The sequence below is a fragment of the Odocoileus virginianus genome, chromosome 6 (genome assembly GCF_023699985.2).
Source record: "Odocoileus virginianus isolate 20LAN1187 ecotype Illinois chromosome 6, Ovbor_1.2, whole genome shotgun sequence".
Lineage (NCBI taxonomy): Eukaryota > Metazoa > Chordata > Mammalia > Artiodactyla > Cervidae > Odocoileus > Odocoileus virginianus.
Genome location: NC_069679.1, coordinates 7,682,840 through 7,705,500, shown reverse-complemented (window position 1 = coordinate 7,705,500; position 22,661 = coordinate 7,682,840). Strand labels below are relative to the sequence as shown.

Below are 22,661 nucleotides of genomic sequence, written 5' to 3'. Positions count from 1 at the left end.
CAGCTGAGCCACAAGGGAAGCCCAAGAATACTGCAGTGGTAGCCTATCCCTTCTCCAGGGGATCTTCCCGACCCAGGAATCAAACCGGGGTCTCCTGCATTGCAGGCGGATTCTCTACCAACTGAGCTATGAGGGGAGCCTAAGTCTCAAAACTGGATCCCTATCCACTTAAGTCAAAACTCCTCAGTACCACACACAAAGGCCCTCTGTGACCTGACCTCCAATTCCTAAAGCAGCCTCCCTTCTTGTTTTCTATCCTTGCCCCAAACTGCCCTGGCTGAGTCTCTTTCCTCTGCCTTCCTTCTTCCACTCCCTCTTCTGGGTGATTCCTTCACACCCTCTCTGAGTTAGTTCCGATCACTCCTCCTCCAGGAAATCTTCTCTACTGTCAAGTGGGGCTGTCCTTCCTTTCTTCATGTTCTCCAGCTTCTGGGGGACCACTGGCGTGGTCAGTGGCTTTGTGATCAGGTCCCCAGTGCTCAGCACAGGGGGCACCCAATATGTGTGGCTGCAATAAACACAGGGACCTGGCCCTAAACAGCTGAGGTTATAGGATAAGGGGAAATGGGAAACCTTGCAACAGGCTCCCACCTTGCTGCCCAGGGACCACCTGGCGGGGATGACTACTTAAGAACCAATTCTTCCTGGGTGGATTTTATGAGATTCCCGGCCTCTAAGGGACAATGGGGAGATAAATGAGGTGACATGTATAAAGTATCACTTCAGATGCAACATGCTATGTGAGGGCCAATAATTAACTCATAAAGCTGTGGCTTGTGAGAGGCATCTGGACACAGTGTCAGGCTGCCTTCACTGCCTCTGCTTACAAAGCCAGCCATTCCACCTTGATCCACAGTGTTTGTATTGTGTATAGCAAAGGGGTAAATTTCCTAGAGGAAAGTCTGCTGTGGAAATCATGTCTCATTGTGAGAAGTACACAACTAAAGGTGCTGGCAGGGTGACACTCGACAGGGGATGCTGGGGCACATGGAGGCAGCTTGGGGCCACAAGGAATTCTCTAAAAGATATTTAGAGGAACAATGGGGTGGGGTATTAACTGTTCAATTTATTTCTGTATTTAAAAGCATCTGATAGGAAATAGAAGGATTATACTAAGAATGGCCTTAGCTCCATTGAAGAGATGTCAGATATAAGTTCTCAGCTTGGGGAGAGTTTCTGTTCTGCTCAAACATAATTATCACAACTTTAAGGGCAGATGCTGATGAGGGAAGATCTGTAGCTACTTGGGTTTATTCTGTTCAGAGTAAACTTAAGTACACACTGATGCCCACAGTCACAGACATATAAAACCATGCTACACAACCCCCAAATTCATGTGAATCCTCAGAACAGTATTCATAAAATACTTTATCTTATTACAGCAGGCTCACATCCATTATCTCCTTTGGTTCTGACACCAACACTCTGAGGTGGGCCAGCACAGGATTATTCCCCCTGCTTTACAAATGGGGAGCAGAGGCCCCTAGAGTGAAGAGGCTTGTGTAAGGGCACTTGCTGAGTTATCAGATTCTGTTATGGGGTGATTTTCAACATGTGACTGAAGACAGAAAACAATGGAGTTGGGGGAACCATTGCTAGTTAGCCTTGATCCCCCCATATTTTACCCTTGCAGTGTGTGTATGTGTGTGTGTGAGTATGTAGAATATCTGTTACAAGCCAGCAACCAGGGCACAAGATTCTCTGTCTAACATATTTGTGAAATGAGTAGTTCAGTGCATCGCATCAAGGCGATAGACTACTGGTTAGTGTTTCAGAGAGTTTATCAACCACGTGGAACAGATCTTTCAGAGCTAACAACTCAGGGGGTGCAAAAAGGAAAGCACAGACCTCATGGATGATAAGCAAATGTTAGAAAAATTCCCTTTAGTTTTTGAAACAATTCCAGATATTCACTCCATTTTAACTGCACTTCTTCCGGCAATGCACATTAGCTGCCGGCCTTTGTGGAGCTAATGGCTCTAGAGCAATTCCCATCCAGGAGGAACCTGAGCCACACCCGTGCCAGTGCACAGCTTGGTCACTCTTTGTCCATTATCCATATTTACCCCTCAGAGCGCATCAGTGATAGTTATGACCTTGGCAGGTTCCAAGATAACTGTAGGGCCTTCATCAGTCTGACCAATGCATCCTAAAGATTCTTGTCTATCAAGCATGGACCTCGCCTCTCAGCTCTCTCTCTCTCTTCTATCAAGAAAGTATAAATTTGAAAGAAGAGGTATTTGACTGAAAGAAATTCAGGATATCTCAGGGGAAGCTGCTAGCATATCCAATTTAATATTGCCCTCAATGACTAAAGCTACTTCAAGCTCCAGAGAGTTAACTTTCCCAAGTAAATTCTAAAAGTGTGTATGTGTGTGTGCATGTGTGTTGGGAGGATGAGCAAGGAGGAAAAAAGAATACAAATCAGAATGCTCTAAATATCAATCACCAATACGTCTTTTATGTCAGAAACCTCTTTGCTAGATCTGCAGTGATGAGTTAAGTAAAATAACTTGTCAGCTAATCACTTTCCATCTTTCACATCAGACATTACTTGGTGTTGTTCAAAAGAGAAACCAACGGGCCTACCTAGATGATTCTGCTTTTACAGAGCCTTCTGATATCCCCAAATGGAGGAATGGAAGGTGACACAGGGCCAGGGGGGCAAGATAATCACTTGAAACTAAGCAGGGATGTCAGTCTTGAAAGAGGCCATCTGGACCATCTAAGACAAGTGCCTCATGTGACAGAAGAGGGGACGGGGCTTCTACTCTCATACAGCAAGGCCGCAGGAGCTCTCAGCCACCTCTGGCTCCGGGGTGAGGGTTCTCTATCGCCCCCACTGCCCTCTTTCAGAGGGAAAGTACGGGTCCCACGAAAGGTGCTCAGGATTTGAAAAGGCTAGCAGCACAGAGATGGAGAAAAGGGCAGGATTCCTAGTTTGAATGTGAATTTGAGAAGGGTACTTGCTTGCACAGGACACTTTTTATACTATTGTTGTTATTATATTTTAAATTTTATTTATATATTTTTGACTGCACTGGGTCTTCATTGCTCTGTAGGCTTTCTCTAGTTGCGGCAAGTGGGGCCTACTCTCTAGTTGCGCTGCACAGGCTTCTCACCGCAGTGGCTTCTCTTGTTGCAGAGCATGGGCTCCGGGTGTGTGGGCTTCAGTAAGTTGCAGAGCATGGACTCTAGAGCGCGGGCTTAGTAGTTGTGGTGTGCAAGCTTACTTGCTCCGTGGCATGTGGGATCTTCCTGGACCAGGGGTCAAATCTGTGTCCCATGCACTGGCAGGCAGATTCCAACCACTGGACCACCAGTGGAGTCCTGACGACGGCTATTTTTTGGGTAAAACAATACTTCTCTCTTACAGAAAGCTTACCATGTGATTGGTCTGTGCCAGAGGTTTTTATAGTTATTATCTCAAAGCCACTCTCTGAAGCAGTTATTATCATCTCCATTTCATATCACAGCCATGAAGTGGCAAACTGGGATTCCAATCTAGTTGCTACCAGTATGCCACAGTGCAGCGAGCTCTGTGTCTGTAACTGACATGGGCGGGTACTGATGGTCCATCTGGGTCAGATTAGATCATCCACATGTGATGCTAAGTCTGTGCTGTCAAATTTATGGAAAATGGCAGAAATTACATCCGCTGTTGACTGCCCCGCATCTTTGTCTTCTTGTTCCAGGTAATGATGTCCCCAACTTCCCTTCAGGAACTGTCCCTACCCCATTCTTAGCTATGTAAGAATTGAGAGTAACCTCACGCTCAGCTCCAAGGAGGGGCCCCTGGTTAGCAAAGCCATATCTTGGCCAAGTGATTGGTTCAGGAGGGGCATGTGACCCAGTCAGGCCAATCAAGTGTCAGGAAGCACTTGCTGGGGCCTTCTGAGAAGAAGCCTTTATGCTTTTCTGAGAATGCTGCCTGGTGAGATTTTCTCTCTTCCTATTACCTTGACCAAGGACAAGCTTCAGGAGCCACTGGCAGCCCCCCAGCAACCCTGGGGACCACCAGCCTTAGGATGGAGCAGATATTATGCACAGTACGGGGAAGGGATGGAAAGTAGCTGGGTCCTTGTTGATACTGTGCCACTGGATTAAGCCTTCTCTCATGATTCTTTACCATCTGAGCCATCAGGGAAGCCTGGATTACGCCTTCTCTGATGTCAGAGACAATCTGTGGATTTTCATTTACCTGAGATAATAAATTCTCTTTATTTATTTTTACTTAAAAAAAATTCTCTTTATTGTTAAAGTCACTTTGAGTTGGGTTTCCTGTTATTGAATAGTAAACATTTAAAGCTTTTATGAATGGGTGGACCAAACCGTGTACCCACAATCCATGCTGGACACGTAAGCCAACAAATGCTCCGATCATTCCATGCATTGGTTACTCTCATTCGGCAATCAGTAGTGAAGTTTCCACTCATTCCTTTCCATTAAGATCATTAGCAATCGTCCCTCTTTAGAGTGTAAAAATATGCTGAGAAGATGAAGAAAAAATGAAAATGTCTTCAGCAAGTCATAAACTACTTCCCACACCTACTTAAAGTTTAAGGACTGCCTTAATACTCCATGTTTAATTGTTAATTGAGAGTTTAAAAATCAAAAATGCCAACTTTGCCTTCGATGAGATGGAAAATTATGCTGCTGTAGAAGGTAACATAATGTAAAACAGCCAACATTACCAAGGCACACAAATGTTTTTGGTATGTAAAATTGCTTTGTAAAATATTTGCTCCATCTGCTGAAAGCGGCAAAGACAATTTTCCCTTGATAGCTAATGGCCCATTTCGGCTGTGTGGCAAGTGATTCGCTGCGGTGGCGGCTCTCATTAAACAGAATGGTGAAAGTGCGGTATATAATTCCATACTTATGTAGCATTATCCACTCGCTGCTTCTCGAGGAGTCTGTCCCTCATTATCCAGGCCTCCACCTTGCACCAACACGCAGGCCTAGCAGTTGATTTGACTCGAGAAGCGTTTTGTCCAACTGAGGCACATATGTTGCTTCTCCATTCCAAAACTCAGCACAACTGCTTTGCCCCGACCAGAAACACTGGAGAGGTTCATTCCCTTTCAACTTTCCAGCTCTTCAACGGCTGTTTCTTTTTCCCCCTCTCCACAGGGGGCCCTGATTTTCTTTCTAGGCTCACCCTGTCGCACTGCATGCTGGGAGTTTCAATAGATAAAGATTAAGCATTTCTTGAAATTCTTAATTGAACTTTGCACATAAACAAAAGCAGGAAAAATTTTTCCTGTGGGCTAAAGCCGCCCATAAAAGCCCGACAGACACGGCCCTTGGCGCATGGTAAAATGTGATGGTCTGTGATCTCTCTCTTTAAAGGAGTTGTTTACACTATACCCTGGATTACTTCAACATCTGCTAAAGGAACAATTAAAAATAAATAATCCAGGGTAGTTTAAAAAAAGAAGAATACGTTCATGTTTGGGGAATGATATGAAAAAGTAGTTACAGCAGCAAGTGGCAGATTTTTAAAAGGTATTTTTAATGTTGGAAAATGGGTTTAAAGGCAATTATATTAAATAATAGTGATGCCAAGTAAAAATATATGACTGTTTTAAAGCTTATGCAATATTTTAAAACAGAAACCACACAGTTTAAAAATCAGCTATAAGTGGAAGTGGCCACCACACTTATGGCTAATAGGTTTCTTTCCAATTAGAGAAATACCACCGACTGAGAAAACGGCATCTGCTGAAAAAGCTCTTTAGCTGAAAATTAAAAACGAAAGAAAACACACGTGCCCTTTGGACTTGATTTTTCATTCAAGTAGTGGGGGAAAGGGGTGAATTTGTCGAATGAAGTGAGAGGCTTACAGGAGAATTTATATTTTAATTTTATACCAAAGGAATGGGCAAGCATCTGCTTTCCTTAATCAGATTCTGTACCTTCCTTGATATTTCCACAGGTACAGAGGTATAGAGTTGAGGCGGATATGACAGCATTATATATTTATTATTTTTTTCTACAAACCATGTTTATGAAAATACCAGAGTAATACAGCAGTGAATCCAAAAATGAGGATTTGTTTGCTCTGGCACAGTTACACACGAGTCCGGGTCTTCTCAAGGCCATCCCTCTCCCGCCGAGGGGCACGGAGCACAGACGGCCAGAAGCAAATGGCGCAGTGGCCGGCAGAGGAGAGTAAAACCCACTCTGAATCTGTTCCAAATACCCGTGCCTGCTCTGTGGCTTTCAGCAGAGCAGATATTTCCAAAAGAACTCCAACGGGGACTTCCTGTGTGTGAAAACACTAGCCAATTCTTGTTCCTCTCATCTTTTGCTTTATTCCTTCCTTCCACGCTGTTATTGCGAAAAACTGGCAGTTAAATTCAATTGATTCAAAATATTCCGGATCCATATGGCCGCCAACCCTGGAGCTGAGGCGGCGATAGCGCCTCACTGCTGTTCTCGAGCATTTGCCTCTCCCCTAGCTCCCAGATGGCGGGAGTAACATTTAAACCTCCTTTTCTCTGCCTTGTACAATAGACCTTGGCACCATTTCAACTGTTTACTCCGGTAATTAACAGCTCTGATACCACAACAATTACAACTCCTACACCCTCACCACAATAATGCTATGAATTAGTGAGAGCTAATGGCTGGAAGGTAGAGCGTTTCCAGACTGTGAGATCTGTGCATTTTTAGAATAAAATAAAAGGTACAAACAGCACGCTTGCAGTAGACAATGATTACCTTGTAATTAGTTTACACAAAGCTTCCTATTTAATGGCAAAATGCTGTAATTAACGTGTGACAGAAAATCAAAGGGTACTTTGTAAGCATATGAAAAATTAACACTGCAGGCCCATAGCTTTATGTACTGATTAGAAGCATATTAAATCAATAGGACACACAAACCAACAGCTTGTATAGCTGATTATTATAGGTCCTCGGAAGGGGGACCCAGCTTTCATTTAACTTGGGGAGGCAATTTTCCTTCTCTTGTCATCTTCCTCAGGCACTGAGAAGCACCTCCAACCCAACCCTGGCAGCTTCATGAAAATAACCACTGAACTGGAAGAAAACATTCTAAGTCATTTTCAGAGATAAGGAAAAATATGTAAATGATTAAGACTTTCCAATGATTGCGGTGACGTGCTGCTACACTAATTAGAAAAGCCACCAACTGGAACCAGAAAAATGAAGCAACTGGGTCTCAATCTTGTGGTCAGAAAAAATGTCTAGTTTATCAGGTCAGTGCCTCTTTATTCAACATGTAGGATGTTAAAATAACTGGAATTATTTTCTACTTTCAAATTATAAGAAAGCAGGCTGCTATCAAGGCTTATTCTTTTAAAGGCATTATCTGGGTAAACCATTGGGTAGGCATGCTTTGGTCAACAATCTTGTATCTTCAACAGTTACAATCCTATATGATAATTGATGCATAGAACAATATTCTGGAAGCCTAAAAGGTGCTATAGGACCTTCTGAATCACCAGAAAAAGATTAAGTTGTATGTACTTGTTCAATACTACCTACAATTTAATTATAATGCAATTTTGTGGTAATATAACACATAGCATTTTTTGAGGTCTTATGTGCTAAGTATTGATACATTGGTAGCCAATTCACAAGGGTCATCTCATTTAATTCTTACTACCTCCTCCAGGAGACAGGTACTAACATTATTTCTCTTTACACTTGAAGAGAGAGAGACTTGGACAGCTGAAGTGATTTGCCCATGATTCCTCCCTACCCCAATAACCTCCATTTGCCTAGTCCATGGAACCCATGAAGCCAGACCACCTCCTACTTATCCTGAATGTTTAACTATTCAGACTGGTCTATTCCAAACTTTATTCTGCTTAAAAGGAAATTTACCACATCAATCTGGAACAGGAGATATAAAGAAATATAAAAAAAATAAAATATTTGGTTGCTTATCCAAAAAGCAGGGCTTTTTGAACATGTTGAACTGTCCAAAAGAAATCTTTAATTTTTCAGTAATTTTTACTCTTTCTGTGCACATGTTGATTTCTTAATGTAAATTCTTTGTTTAAGATAGTGTTATCTGTTGAGAATATTTTCATGGAATAAAATAATCTTTTCATGGTCAAAAACAACAACAACAACAAAAAGCAGGCTTTAAATACTCACGATATTTTTAATACCATGTCTGATTGTGAAGAAAGGCTGCTTACTCTAAGTCTTCTGAGAATTTACAGGTTCATTAAAATGATCTTGTGAGTGTATTAAGTTGAGAATGGCATTGAAAATTTGTCACCCCCATGAATGATCAAAGGGTGACATTTCAAACTCACTATCCTCACCCACTCACGTAAGTAGGTAGGTGAGGCGGTTGGGTTGCAAAGCTGAGCCCCAGAGGCTCCCCAGCAGGGCTTCCTCCTAACTCTGAGGCGTGTGCACTAACGGCTCTCTTACCTCCCAGCCGACTGGCAACAGGACAGCAGCTGCCCTGTCAGGAAGGAAAGGGAAGACATTCGAGCGCAATAGCTGTGGGACCTTTGTGTTTCCCACAGGTCTGTAGAAAGCAGACAATCCACCACAAGGGCAGCAGGCCACAAAGGCAGGGACCAGAGGGAGAACCCTACTCCAGGGCTTTCAAATAGCGGGTCTTTTCTAAATGGATTCAACTCAGTGTGGCCAGGGCAGGGGACCAGGAGGAGTGGATGTGGGTTCCAAGCTAGATGCAGATCATTGACTAGCTATGTGAACTTGGGCAAGTCACTTCACTTCCAAGGAATCTATCTCTCCATCTGTAAACAGAAACAATACCTTCCTTATCAAAGTGGTGTGGAAGTAAATGAGTAAAAACTTCAGAGGTTTTCTGAGACGGAATGAGTTAATTCAAGTGAAGCGCGGAAATGTCTGGCACCCAGTTGTCCCTTGCCATCAAGGGGGGTTGATGGTAGGACTCCCATGGATAACAAGTCCAAGAATCCTCAAGTCCCATATATAAAATGGCATTGCTCGCCCTTGGTATGTGGGTTCCACATCCGCAGATTCAAATGTGCAAGGGTACAAGGAAATGTCAAAACATTTCCTTGTGTATTCATCCATGAGTCTGTGTGCATGTGTATACTGTATTCATGGGTCTGTGTGCATGTGTGCTAAGTAGCTTCAGTTGTGTCCAACTCTTTGCAACCCCATGGACTGTAGCCTCCAGGCTCCTCTGTCCATGGGATTTCCCAGGCAAGAATACTAGAATGGGTTGCCATGGCCTCCTCTAGGGGATCTTCCTGAACCAGGGATCAAACCCACGTCTCTTGCCTATCCTGCATTGGGAGGTGGGTTCTTTATCACTAGTTCCACCTGGGAAGCCCATTCATGGGTCTGTGTGCTTAGTCACTAGTGTGTCTAACTTTTTGCGACCTCAAGGACTGTAGCCTGCCAGGCTCCTCGGTCTATGGGGTTCTCCAGGCAAGAATACTGGAGTGGGTTGCCATGCCCTCTTCCAGAGGATCTTCCCAACCCAGGGATCAAATCCAGGTCTCCTGCATTGCGAGTGGTTTCTTTACTGTCTGAGCCACCAGAAAAACCCAAGAATACTGGAATGGGTAGCCTATCCCTTCTCTGGGGGATCTTCCTGACCCAGCAATCGAACCAGGGTCTCCTGCATTGCAGGTGGATTCTTTACCAGCTGAATTACCAGGGAAGCCCATTCGTGGGGATCTAAAAAATGCTAAATCTCATGTCTAGGCCAGCATTCTGGCAACTACTTTTCTAAAGCAGTGTCACCAGGTGTCACTGCTAACAAGCCAGTTTTCCAGGAGTGACGGAGAGAAGTTTCCCTATATAAACAGAAAGGAAATGGCACAAGAAGGACTAGTACCACAACAAATGTCTACCTGGGTCTCCCTGCACTGTCTTAGGTGAGAGTGCCCGAAGGATTTTTCCCCTATAGGTGTGTCTTTGCTTAAGCCTTTATTCCTACTAAATGAAAATAAATTCTCTTGTCTCTGGAGTGGCAACTTAGGAGCATGCACACATGTGTAGATTCACTGAAATTTAATAAACATTGAGTATTTAAGTGAGTGAGTTTATTGGAACCTGTTGGGGGAAGTAGATTTTGTTAGCTGGCAGGATAGGCACAGACGGTAAACAATCTGCCTGCAATGCAGGAGACCCAGTTTGATCCCTGGGTCGGGAAGATCCTCTGGAGAAGGAAATGGCAACCTACTCCAGTATTCTTGCCTGGAGAATCCCATGGACACAGAAGCCTGGTGGGACTGCAGAGTCGGACACAACTTAGTGTTAATCACTAAGTTTCACTTTCAGGATGAAGAGAGTAAGGTTGGTACCAAGACACCATGAAAAAAAATGAGAGTTGTGCTGTTTTTATTATGGCTATTATGTAACATTCTGCTTCTCCTAAAATCACTTACATGTCAACACAGATTTTTAAAATGTGACTTCAGTGTTTTATCATTTGTTGATTTCACGACTTTGTTTCAAGTCTCAGCTGCAACCAAATAACTCTGGTTCTCAATTAGATAGGTAGAAAAAAAGATGATCCTTATAGATCCTTGAGTCCACACTGAATCATGACTACACCTAAAACCAGTATCTGCATAAGACGCAAGAGAATCTCAAAATAGTTCAAAGCCCTATAAACAGCAGTGTTTTTAATCTGTTGCCTACAACATACCAATGAGAAAAATCATGGTATCGTGTCATAAACTGCTATGCAAATGATGCTATTTGTAAGTATTAACATAATTTAGTGCTTACAGTCATATTCTCATTTCTAATAATTCTCCCAGAATGGAGTCTTTCTCTGGACTCTTAGCCTGCAGGATAGTCTTTCATCAAGAAGCTGAAATTTTTAATAACCTGCCAGCATATGTTTTGCATGTGCCAGGCTAGGCTTGATGACACAACATCTTCATTATCAAAAGAAACAGGTCTACAAACTGTAATAGGACATTAAAACATGCCTGTGCTCATAAAGTAATGCTTTGATGTCTAAATGTGCACCATTATGATGGTCTTCTGGAACAAAGCATAATTCTAATCCTAAATTCTCAATAGCTACACTCAGTGGAGATTGCAGTTCATTGCCACTCTGAATACAATTTCACTTTGAAGGCAAAAGAATGTCAACAGTCTCCTACCAAAAAAAAGCTCTTCAGAAGTACTTTATTTTTTACTTTGGCTTTTAACAACACCATGGTCAAGCACAGGTCTCAGAATGTAAAAAGATTTCATAATAATTATTTTCCCTTAAGTTAAAAAAATTTAGACAGATCATTAATTATTCATAATTGTCACATTTGACAACATTAACGATAACGCCAAATGTAATTGGTGGTAATTTAAAATGGTATAGTTTAAAATATTTGAAATTAATATATATTCAGCTTTCTAAATGCAATTCAGCTATATGTCAATATGTTAAATATTTTTAAAACTTAAACATTTCAAATTTATCATAGTCTAGTATCAGGAGAATTCTATAAAAATTATTGATTTTAAATACTGAGGCAAGCAAATACTTGGTACATTAACACTGGGGCTTCCCAGGTAGTGCTAGTGGTAAAGAACCTGCCTCCCAGTACAGGAGAGGAAAGAGACTTGGGTTTGATCCCTGGGTCAGGAAGATCTTCTGGAGGAGGGCATGGCAATCCACTCCAGTATTCTTGCCTGGAGAATTCCATGGACAGAGGAGCTTGGGGGGCTATAGTCCATGGGGTCGCTAAGAGTCAGACATGACTGAAGCAACTTAGCACACAAGCACACAAACATTTCAATTTTTTAGATTAAAAAAAGTCATACTTTTCATGGTTTAATCTCAATAGTTTTGCTTAAAAAACTTTTTAAATACAAGATGAAATAAAACCTAGTCCAAGGAGAACACAAGAGCAACCTCTATGGGCCTCAAAATTAAATACATTTTCCTTTCCTTGTTTTATTTTTTTCTTAGGAGAGTAATTCACTTTGGTATCCTTTAAATAATATGTAAAAAGCTGGCCATGACAGGTACTGCATTAAGTCCATCCGCTGATGGAGGAGGAAGAAAAGCCCAGAATAGATCATGAGGAGAACTAACATTTATCAAAGGGAACTCTCTCTTCTGACTGTTCTCTAGATTTATTCATCATTCCATTTTCACAAGAATAATGTGATTCTCTCTGTGTGCCCCTCCCTTTCTATCACTTGTGTCTTGATTCATCTACTTCTGTAGTGGGATGCTCAAAGCAGGTGCAAATCACTGCACAGCCACCACTACAGAAGTGGGCGGAGAAGGAATCAGTTCATGGAAAATTTGTGTCTGAATTTTCCTCATCAGTTATGCTTTCATCAGGAGTGAAAAACAGAGATTTGGGATTAAGTGAAGTCAGCAAGTCGAGGTCTCTGAATGCAAAATGGTGCCGTTTTCAGAATGGTGGGTTTAATTCATATATGAAGCCATATAAAACTAATTATTAAGCAACTTTGAAACAGACTAAGAAGTTGTACAATTCATCCTCCTACCAATATACATGGAAAAATCTATATACATCACTTATACATTAAGAGTTTTTACCTATTATTCAGTTCTTGCCTGGAGATTTTCTTGCTGGAATGTATTATTTTCTCAACATCTCACAGGGACCAGCAGTTACATAAATTTCCTTGAATTGTCTTCAAAAACGTATGACTGCTGACAGAATGCTATTAAACATTAGCTTCCAGGTGACAAGCATTCACTAATAGAATTTCCCTCTCACAATAAAATACAACTAGCTTAATAACAACAGTTGGTAGAAGCATATGATCTAGAATCATATGCTTAGAGCAAATGATTAGATTTGAAATGTTATTTGAATATCATAAAAACACTACTTCCTAATTATTAGCATAATCAATTTTGAGGATTTTTAGGGACCCAAGAAGGAACCTCATTCACTTTGTACATAAAAGCTAAGGCCCAGGAGAGTAAAAAATTGCCTAAGGTCTCAACTGCTGGGAGGTAACTCAGCTGAGTCTACAAGAAAGTGCCGTATCTCCTAGCTAAGCCTTTTGCTTTCTCTCCTATCTGTTCGCAGACACTTTGGGTTTATGTTACCATTGAATACTCACTTGTGCCCATTTCTTTCTCCAGTCTTCGCGACTGTATTTCTGACTCTCCTTTTGGATCCACTTGTAGCACTTTAGGTGGGAGGGAATGTCACAAAACGCAGTCCCATTTCCTCCAAACTCATAGTCTGTTTTAAAGAGCCAGCGTTGGATTTCCAGGTGATCAGTGACCAGCTGACTCACGTGTTCTATTATCTGCGGGGCCAAAGATATGGCAACATTTAATTTCCTGGATTCCTTCTTATTGCGTTAACTTAGCTGTAGTACTTCTCATATATCTTTATTTCAAACAGTCTGTTCATTCGGTTATCTTCTAGTTATTAACACAGATGAGAAGTTGTAAGTGATATGTGTATGTGTGTGTGTGTGTGTTGGGTTGGCCAAAAAGTTCATTCAGGGTTTTCCATAAGCTGTTATGCAAAAATGCAAATGAACTCTTTGATTAACCCCATACATGAATATGGTATAAAGAAACCACCAACCAATGGGACCAAAGACATGTTTAAAAGTATAATCTTATTTATGAGAAATTGTGAAATTATCACTTGCTGACTTTTGAAGGCAAAAGAAAAAATCTGAATATCTGTAATTGAATCTTAATATTGTTCTCTTCCTTTTTCAGAGAATAATGTGTTTACTTATTGATTCTTCAAATGATTCTTTTATAGTTTCAAGACTATAAAAAGTTATAGTCTTGAAAACTTAAACTGTTTGGAGCTTTGCTGAGCTTTTAAATGTTATAATCTATAAAATATTTAATTTTTTCTCATTACTATACATGAAATACATTTGTTTGGCCAGTCAACTGACCAAATGTGTTATATGTATTACATGAACAAGACAGATAAAGGAGGTAAAACACTTGTGAAAGCAACTTTATTGGAATACATACCTCTCCTACATCTTATCTGAAACTTTTCTCAAGAACTGGGCTCAGTCACATGAATGTTTCAGGGGTAGACATGCAAGCGCGAATATCACAATAATAATAATAACTGTAATATTTAACGTCACTGAACTCTCAATAGGACCTAGGCCTTTGGCATAGCTCTTTACACAAATCTTCTCATTGAACACTCACAAAAACCTATGAAATAGGCACCATTTTTAGTTATATTTTATGTATAAATAACTGAGACTCAGGTAATTTAAATAACTTGCCCACGATCACACAACACAGAGAGGCAGAACAGGGCCTCCACCCAGGCTGCTCTGAGTCAGTACCTAAGCCCATCTCTTCTCCACGGTGCGACCCAGCTCAAGCTACAGAGAGGCGGAGGAGAAGGGTGACGTGGAGAAAGAAGTCAGGAGCAAGAGAAGCAGCTTCCTTTACAGTCAATAAGCCATTTGGATAAGTCTGAATCAGAAAAAGTCTATAGCAAGATTGCTTGATTATAAGTAATTCTGTTCTAGTAGAGCTTTGGTGAAAAATAACTCATAAGACCACAGTGTGATTTTTTGTTTGATCTTCTTCATCAGACTCTCTAATCTGTATAGAAAGAAACAATATTAAGTGTTCCCTCTCCTGAGCCTGCCCCATGCTACTCTTGGCCATGGTCTGTGCTTAAGGAGGCTTCTGCAACACTGTTCTCTTCTATTTTGATGAGTTTTGTTCACCAAATGGATTTTTTTAAACTACAGAGTGTGAGATGACTCATAATTCTGGAAAAAAAATCTGTTGAAATCTGGAACTGGAAGATTAAAATTATTTTGATTAAAGGCACAATCTGTTCTCTTGAGTTGTGTCTTTCCAGCAAATCTTCCTGGGGATGCTACAGTATACAGCAGTGTTGAAGTGATACTAAAACAGACATACTTGGGATCCCTGGAAGCCCCATGCAACCATAGGGTATTCCATTAGGGTGAAAATGAAATTGTCTTACTCCCTAATTACCAAGTAGTGTCTAGGGATAATTTGGGTGTTTAAATGACAAGTACTCTGGTCTACACACCATATGGCTATGAGCATAGCCTAGGAAGGTTTTTAAAAATGTGTCTTTCAAAGTTACATCCCTTCTTTCTCTAACGTTGTGTTGAGAAGATAGATTCCATTATGGTCATATGTTGCAGAAGGAGAAATAGTTCTTGGCCTGTTAATATCCAATAAGATTCTTTTGCCAGTATAAGGAAAGGTATTCCGGCACAGTATTTTTCATTGTATGCTTGGATATGTTGTATATTTGGAAGTTTCAGCTACTAACAGAATTATTATCTGCTTCTTCCAAATCCTATTATTTGTTGCTTCTGAGAATCCTATAAATGGGTGTCTGGTGATGGATTCCCTACAGTAATGAAAAGGATCAATAGTATTGTAAAGACCATACCACTGGAAAGAATTATGTGCTATCTTTAAGTGAAAATTGAACAGTGCTTTAAAATAGCATTGCCATTTTTGATTATTTAACCAAAGCTGTCAATATTTCATATGGAACACATGCCAGAAAGAGAAGTTGCCTGGTTACTTTATGGATCAAAACAGGAAATACTCACTGCGCTCAAGCTGGACTTAAAAAATAAAATAAATTACTTAATCATAAAGCAAATGACTTTATGCTATTGCCAAACATTTATCATTTTCTATTTGAGTCTATCTATTCAAAACATGTAATATATTTTTAAATTGCCACACATTTTATACTGGCGTAGGGCAGAAATAGAAAAATGTCTACTGCTAAAATCCAACTGATAGCTAGGAAAATTTATTAACCTAAATTAAAATAATCACTGCTTTCTTTCACCAGCTTTAAGTTTATGATGCACATTGGTAAAAAAGTCAGTGTTACTGATTCATCACCATCTGCAAATTCAAAATGCTGACATATTCAGATAGATTAGGTAGGATAGGCAGTATCTGGAAAAATCTCAATGGAGTGCTTCAATTCTTGTTGACTTCAGACATATGGTTTCCAAATAAGTAGTGCAGACCTCAGTTATGACTTAGTTTATTGATACAATTTGCACACATCATAGGTGAAATGACACCCTTTAAATCCAATTTATCTTTGAGGAGAGGCTTTTATCCTACTTTTGAATATCAGCATTAGAGTGAGGCTTTACTGCATTAAAGATTCCTGCATCTTTAACCACAATTAACATATAAAGTTCTAAAATATTTTATAGCAAAGACTGTCTGAGTTCTCATCAATGGGGACAAAAGCAAGACTCAAATACTGCACATACATTCTTTTTTTATCATTTATTTTAATTAGTTGAAGGCTAATTACTTTACAATATTGTAGTGGTTTTTGCCATACATTGACATGAATCAGCCATGGATTTACATGTGTTCCCCATCCCGATCCCCACTCCCACCTCCCTGTCCATCCCATCCCTCTGGGTCTTCCCAGTGCACCAGCCCTGAGCAATTGTCTCATGCATCCAACCTGGGCTGGCTATCTGTTTCACCCTTGATAGTATACTTGTTTCAGTGCTATTCTCTCAGAACATCCCACCCTCGCCTTATCCCACAGAGTCTCAAAATCTGTTCTGTACATCTGTGTCTCTTTTTCTGTTTTGCATATAGGGTTATCGTTACCATCTTTTAAAATTCCATATACATGTGTTAGTATACTGTATTGGTCTTTCTCTTTCTGGCTTACTTCACTCTGTATAATGGGCTCCAGTTTCATCCATCTCATTAGAACTGCTTCAAATGAGTTCTTTTTAATGGCTGAGTAATATTCCATTGTGTATATGTACCATAGCTTCCTTATCCATTCATCTGCTGATGGGCATCTAGGTTGCTTTCATGTCCTGGCAATTATAAACAGTGCTGCGATGAACACTGGGGTGCACGTGTCTCTTTCAGATCTAGTTTCCTCGGTGTGTATGCCCAGGAGTGGGATTGCTGGGTCATATGGCAGTTCTGTTTCCAGTTTTTAAAGGAATCTCCACACCGTTCTCCATAGTGGCTGTGCTAGTTTGCATTCCCACCAACAGTGTAGGAGGGTTCCCTTTTCTCCACACCCTCTCCAGCATTTATTTCTTGTAGACTTTTGGATAGCAGCCATCCTGACTGGCGTGTAATGGTACCTCATTGTGGTTTTGATTTGCATTTCTCTAATAATGAGTGATGTTGAGCATCTTTTCATGTGTTTGTTAGCCATCTGTATGTCTTCTTTGGAGAAATGTCTGTTTAGATCTTTGGCCCATTTTTTGATTGGGTCATTTATTTTTCTGGAATTGAGCTGCAGGAATTGCTTGTATATTTTTGAGATTAATCCTTTGTCTGTTGCTTGGTTTGCTATTATTTTCTCCCATTCTGAGGGCTGTCTTTTCACCTTGCTTATAGTTCCCTTTGTTGAAATACTGCACATACATTCTAAGGTTTTGAGGACTGTTTAATGTAATATACATGTATGAAATTGTATCACTTAAAAATGCATTTCACTTGTATTATGTCTATCAGCCTAGTATTCTACAGGGAAGCAGAGTTAAGCAATCTACTCTGTTACCTTCAAATTTCAGTGGAGGTTAATGATAACGGAAGGGACACATCAAGTCAGGGGAAGCCTCTCTCTTCTAATCCTATTAAGATAGCCTGTGCCTTTTCTAGACTGCCCTCTTTAAAAGAAACTTCCTTCATGAGCCCATGTATTGCCCATGAACATTCTATCTAGCAAGACTGAAACAATCTGGGGGCAATTTAATAATTGCCAGTTAGTCTCTGAAAAGTATGATCTGTTGAAAGACTTGACTTGGGGGCTCAGCAGCTATGAGGTGCAGAGCATCAGGATCAGGCAGCTGAGAGAAGCAGCATGACCCCTAAATACTGTCCCTCACAAACACCCTCATTTTGTACAGTTTTTTAGTTTCCCCAGAAGTAGGTGCCCCAAATCACTTGTGACTGGCTCAGAGGAATGGTTAAGAGATGGAATGAAACAGAGGTTAGGAAATGTTAACAACCATTTGTCTTTTAGTTTCTTTATTGTAAAAAAAGATAGCAGTTAAATGTGAGAACACCTGCCAGAGCAAACTGAGAGTGGCTAATTTCTAGTTCTCTAGTGGGTAATTTTGTAGTGACTAATATTATGGTTCTTCAGATATTAGGGCCCTAACTGTCTTCTGGAAGAATGCACAGCCATAGACTCAGACCAAGGCAAATTCAGAAGCAGAGTTTTCCTCCTGGAGCCATTTCACTTCTCCTTACTGGGGTTTTCCCCCTTTCTTTATGGCCACTTACTGAATAGCTAGGATTTTGGGGTGTTTTTTTGGTAGAGCCATGGATGTCTGTAGTCTGACACATGCCCTTTGCAATATGACTCCCTAGAGCTCTCCAAACCTGCTCCTTTTAGCCCAAACTGACTCTCACATTTCTTAGGGTCCTACTAAAATAACTAGCTAACTAATATGATGATGAACTAATCCATATTAAGGCAATAAATATTGATAGCAGATTAATACATGAGTAGAGCCTTCAGTTCCTTAATCCAAATGAATAAATACTTTGAGAATGAAAATTTCTGTAAGGCCCATAGGAAGATACTTTGAAACACCGAAGGCCTAAAGAGTGTTGTGCTCAGTCACGTCCAACACTTTCGCGACCTCATGAACTATAACCTGCCAGGCTCCTCTGTCCATGGGATTTTCCAGGCAAGAATACTAAAGTGGGTTGCTATTTCTATTTCCTACTCCAGGGGATCTTCCCGACACAGGGATTGAACCCACACCTCTTGTGTCTCCTGCACTGACAAGTGGATTCTTTACCACTGAACCACCAGGAAAGCCCGAAGGCTAAAGCAGATCCCATCAAATCAACTCAAGTATTCCATAATATTCTTCATTGGATAGGGCTGACTCCAGAAAACCTAAAAAGTTCCTACAAGGTCAAGAGAGTGTGAAATATTTAAACAGAACCTCACTTATCCACCCTGCTTACCTGCTTATGACTATAGATGTTATATATTCCAGGAGGGACTGGCACACCTGCATTCTCAAAGACCCGTTTGCTTCCAGACTTGGTGCTATAGAAATGAGCTAGTTCAGGCTCTGGGCCTAGGATGGGTATGTTTAACATATCTGCCACGGCCAAATCATCTCTGTGGAGGAACCCGCTGACAATGTAGGCTTCTTTCCCTTGGATGAGATTTTTTATTCTTTTGATTGCCTTGGGACTGTACATCAGGTGAGTAGCCAGGCACATATGCTGCTTCTGGGGGGAGATCATAATATTCTTGTTAAAAGGTGTTCTTTTTCTTGTCCATATACCTAATCTATAATGTTGCACACAATAAATGCATTATTAATAGCAGGCTGGGTTATGACCTATCCTGTTGTTTAGCAGTTTAAAATGATAAAAGCTGTTGGGGTGAGGCTCCATAATCGCTCACATCTTTAGTGTGTTGGAAATAGGCTCACTGGGAATAGAACTAATTACTACACATCTGTATTTATTTGATCCACGTGGAATTATCCTTCTGTCAGAAGGAAAAGAAGCTGGCGGCCTTTGGATAATAGTGATTCATCTCTGCAACACTTCTGGCATGGTTTAACACTAAAGCGTCTGGAAAATCAATACAATAAACGAAGAAAAGAGGCTCCTAATATTCTTCAGTATTCAGGACTCCTAATCTGGCAACCCTTTAAATGATTCAGTAGGAAAAAGGCACTTGACTTGATACCCTCTTCCCAAAGTTCTACCACAAATTCCTTTTCAGGAGTACGTGTTTTTATGATGATTATCATGGTTCTTGGCCAAGAGGATTCATGAATGGAAAATCTTTGAGAATTTCAGCAACACTCAAATTCTTCTTCCAATGGAAAACTCTTTTTATTTTTGACTACTTATATCCAGCTCAGCAATACATGTGACTGTCTCATTCAATTAAATAAATAATTCTGGCATGTCTAACAGGGGCAGAGGATGGAGCCAGATGGTCAGCACAAACCATAATACAAGCATGTCTCTGTGCTCAAGGAGTGGGAACACAGATGAGTAAATTAATGCATAATTAATACAAGGCAGAGAAGGGCCACAAAGAACTATAGAGGGCCTTGGAGGCATGGAGGAGGGAGGCAGAAGCCACATGCTAGTGTGAAGAACTGAAAAGGCAAATCACTTATCTCAGTTGGGCCTCAGTTTTCGCATCTGTAAAATGAGTATAATAATAGTACCCATCTCATAGGGATGCTGTGAGTATTAAATGAGATAATGCATGTAAAGCATTTATAATAGTGCTTAGATATAATAAGTAATGAACATCTGCTAATATTATTGTTATAAAAGAGGTGGGGATTAAGGTAAATTTTGAAGGATGGGTAGGATTTTATCAGGTGAGGATGAGCATAGCCTAGGGATGGAATATGAGAACCCAAGATTGCACTTACTTCTCTAGAACAGAGAGCATCATGGCACATCAGAAAGTCCTGGGGCTTAGGAGTCAAATGGTTCTTTGAATCCAGCTCTGTCCCTAACAAATAACCTGAACTTGGGCAAATGACTTAGACTCCTTGAGACTAAGTTTCTCCATCTGCCAAATGGGAATAAAAATACCCATTTGATGGGTTCCTCTAAGGATAAAATAAGATTATGAATGTTTAACACCTATTACAATGTATGGCATTGAGTTGACATTTGATCAATGGTATTAAAAATCCTTATGGAGAAAACTTAAAAAAAATAAAGTCACTAAAATGTCATGCAAATAATATAATGCAAGACATGAGAGTCTTAATGGAGTTTAAAGGATTTTGTAGAGTGGCTCCATCTCCCCCCAGAGTCTAGTCAAAATTCTATTCAACAAGGACTTAAATTGTGGAGAAATTCCGAGCCACTATTTTGGGGAATATCAGGCGCACCAGTTTTCAAACTGCTAGAGGGTATGAATGCTGAGTATAAGAGAAAGTGACTGAGGAGATCCCCTGGATTTCAGTCCTGTCTGAATTTGTAACTTGCCAGTTGATTTAGAAAACCTGATCTTTCTGAGCCTTGCTTCCCCACATTCCAATGAGGGGTTGAACTAGAAGTCTCTAGGGTCCTTCCAACTGTGATATAACGTTAAAACCAAAGCTCTTCTGGATATACTATTTAATGGGTATAGAGTTTCTTCTTGGGATTTTGAAAAAGTTTTGAAACTGGATAACACAATGATTGTACAACAATGTGAATGCACTTAATGTCATGGAACTGTACACTTTGAATGATTTAAATGGTAAATTTTATGGTATGTATATTCTGCCTCCCCCATCAAAAAAAGATCCCCCAAAAAAATTCCTCTGAGAGAGGATTTTATGATTTACCGTATTGAACCCTCCCTTTAGAATAAGTGATCTAAGTTCCTTTTGTCTATGTAATATGCCTTTTCTACATAATTTAAATCCATTTTCAAAACCTGCCTTTAAGAATGCAGCTCTAGGAAATCCAGTGTTCCACTGGACAGTGAATGATGACAGCACCTCGTGAGTTTGTGTTTCCCATCTGATTGCTCACTGTTTATCCCCTTGTTTATTATTTCACGCCTTCCCCTCCTTACAAATTATTCCAATGAGGAAATGTGAATAAATGATATGTCTGGGAAAACTGATGCCTTGAGTCACAAAATATATGGTGGGCTTTTCAGGGACCTGGAGGAATGTTTCAAATGGGACGGTCTTCTCAAGTCAAGTTCCTAAGGTCTCAGCACTTTGACATGTACTCTTCCATTTGATCCATACAACACAATTAACAGTCCCTCTTTTGCAGATTGTGAAACAGGCTCAGGTGATTTGCCTATAGTCACATAGCTGGTACACAGCAGAGGCAGGATTATTATTCATTATTATTTTATTTATTATTATTATTCATTATTAGCACAGTTCTCATGCCATAGCTGCCATGATTTCTCCCATTTTACAGACCTGAGGTTTTATGAAGTGTGATGAGGGGATGGCAGATGCAGCAATAGAACCTAACATGAAAGTTCTGAGCACATTTCCGGCCAGGATGGATTTCTGTCTCCTCTAGGGTTGCTATTGGCAAGTACTCTACCCAACTCTATTATGTCATCTGCAGGCATGCCTTATTCTTCAGGCAAGATGGTCCCATGGTATTGTGTTCAATGTGTGTTTGATAAAGATTTGAGTGTAAATGATGGCAGAGCATTTCTGACTGCAGGTCTGGTGTGACCATGTAGAGAAAGTCGGTATCACCAGATCAGTATCATCCAGGCTGTGGATTTATACGGATGACAAAAATCTAAAATGTTCCTAATTCCATAACATTATGTTGTTTAGTTGCTCAGTTGTGTCTCTTTTGTGACCCCATGGTCATGTAGCCCACCAGGCTCCTTAGGCAATAGGACTTCCCAGGCAGGAATACTAGAGTGGGTTGCTGTTTTCCTCTCCAGGGGATCTTCCTGACCTAGGGATGAAACCCACATGTCCTGCTTGGCAGGCGGATTCTTTACCACTGAGCCACCTGGGGAGCAACCCCCTCCAGTATTCTTGCCTGGAAAGTTCCACAGACAGAGGAGCCTTAGGGGCGACAGTCTATCAGGTTGCAAAGAGCTGAACGAGACTGGACAACTGAGCATGCACAAATGCACCTGGGAAGCAATTCCAAAACATTATAGTTACAATTAACTTAGCAGCATTTTTTTTTTTTTTGACCTGAGACAAAAGGTAGTTGC

The 22,661-nt window shown here is 40.6% G+C and overlaps 1 protein-coding gene across 9 annotated transcripts in view; it reads right to left on the bottom strand.

The window, feature by feature from the left end:
* The window catches only part of IQCH (IQ motif containing H), a 225,769-nt gene that overhangs the window by 66,034 nt on the left and 137,074 nt on the right, over nucleotides 1-22,661 (bottom strand). For 6 of the 9 annotated variants that reach the window (XM_070468684.1, XM_070468685.1, XM_070468689.1 and 3 more), the window contains 2 exons: nucleotides 18,935-19,207; nucleotides 13,060-13,251 (listed from right to left, as the gene is read on the bottom strand). In XM_070468684.1, the coding sequence (XP_070324785.1) occupies nucleotides 13,060-13,251; nucleotides 18,935-19,207 (465 nt within the window). Of the gene's footprint in view, nucleotides 1-4,330; nucleotides 4,490-13,059; nucleotides 13,252-18,934; nucleotides 19,208-22,661 lie in introns of those variants that run through there. The other 3 variants (XM_070468693.1, XM_070468686.1, XM_070468687.1) reach the window with 3 other exon arrangements.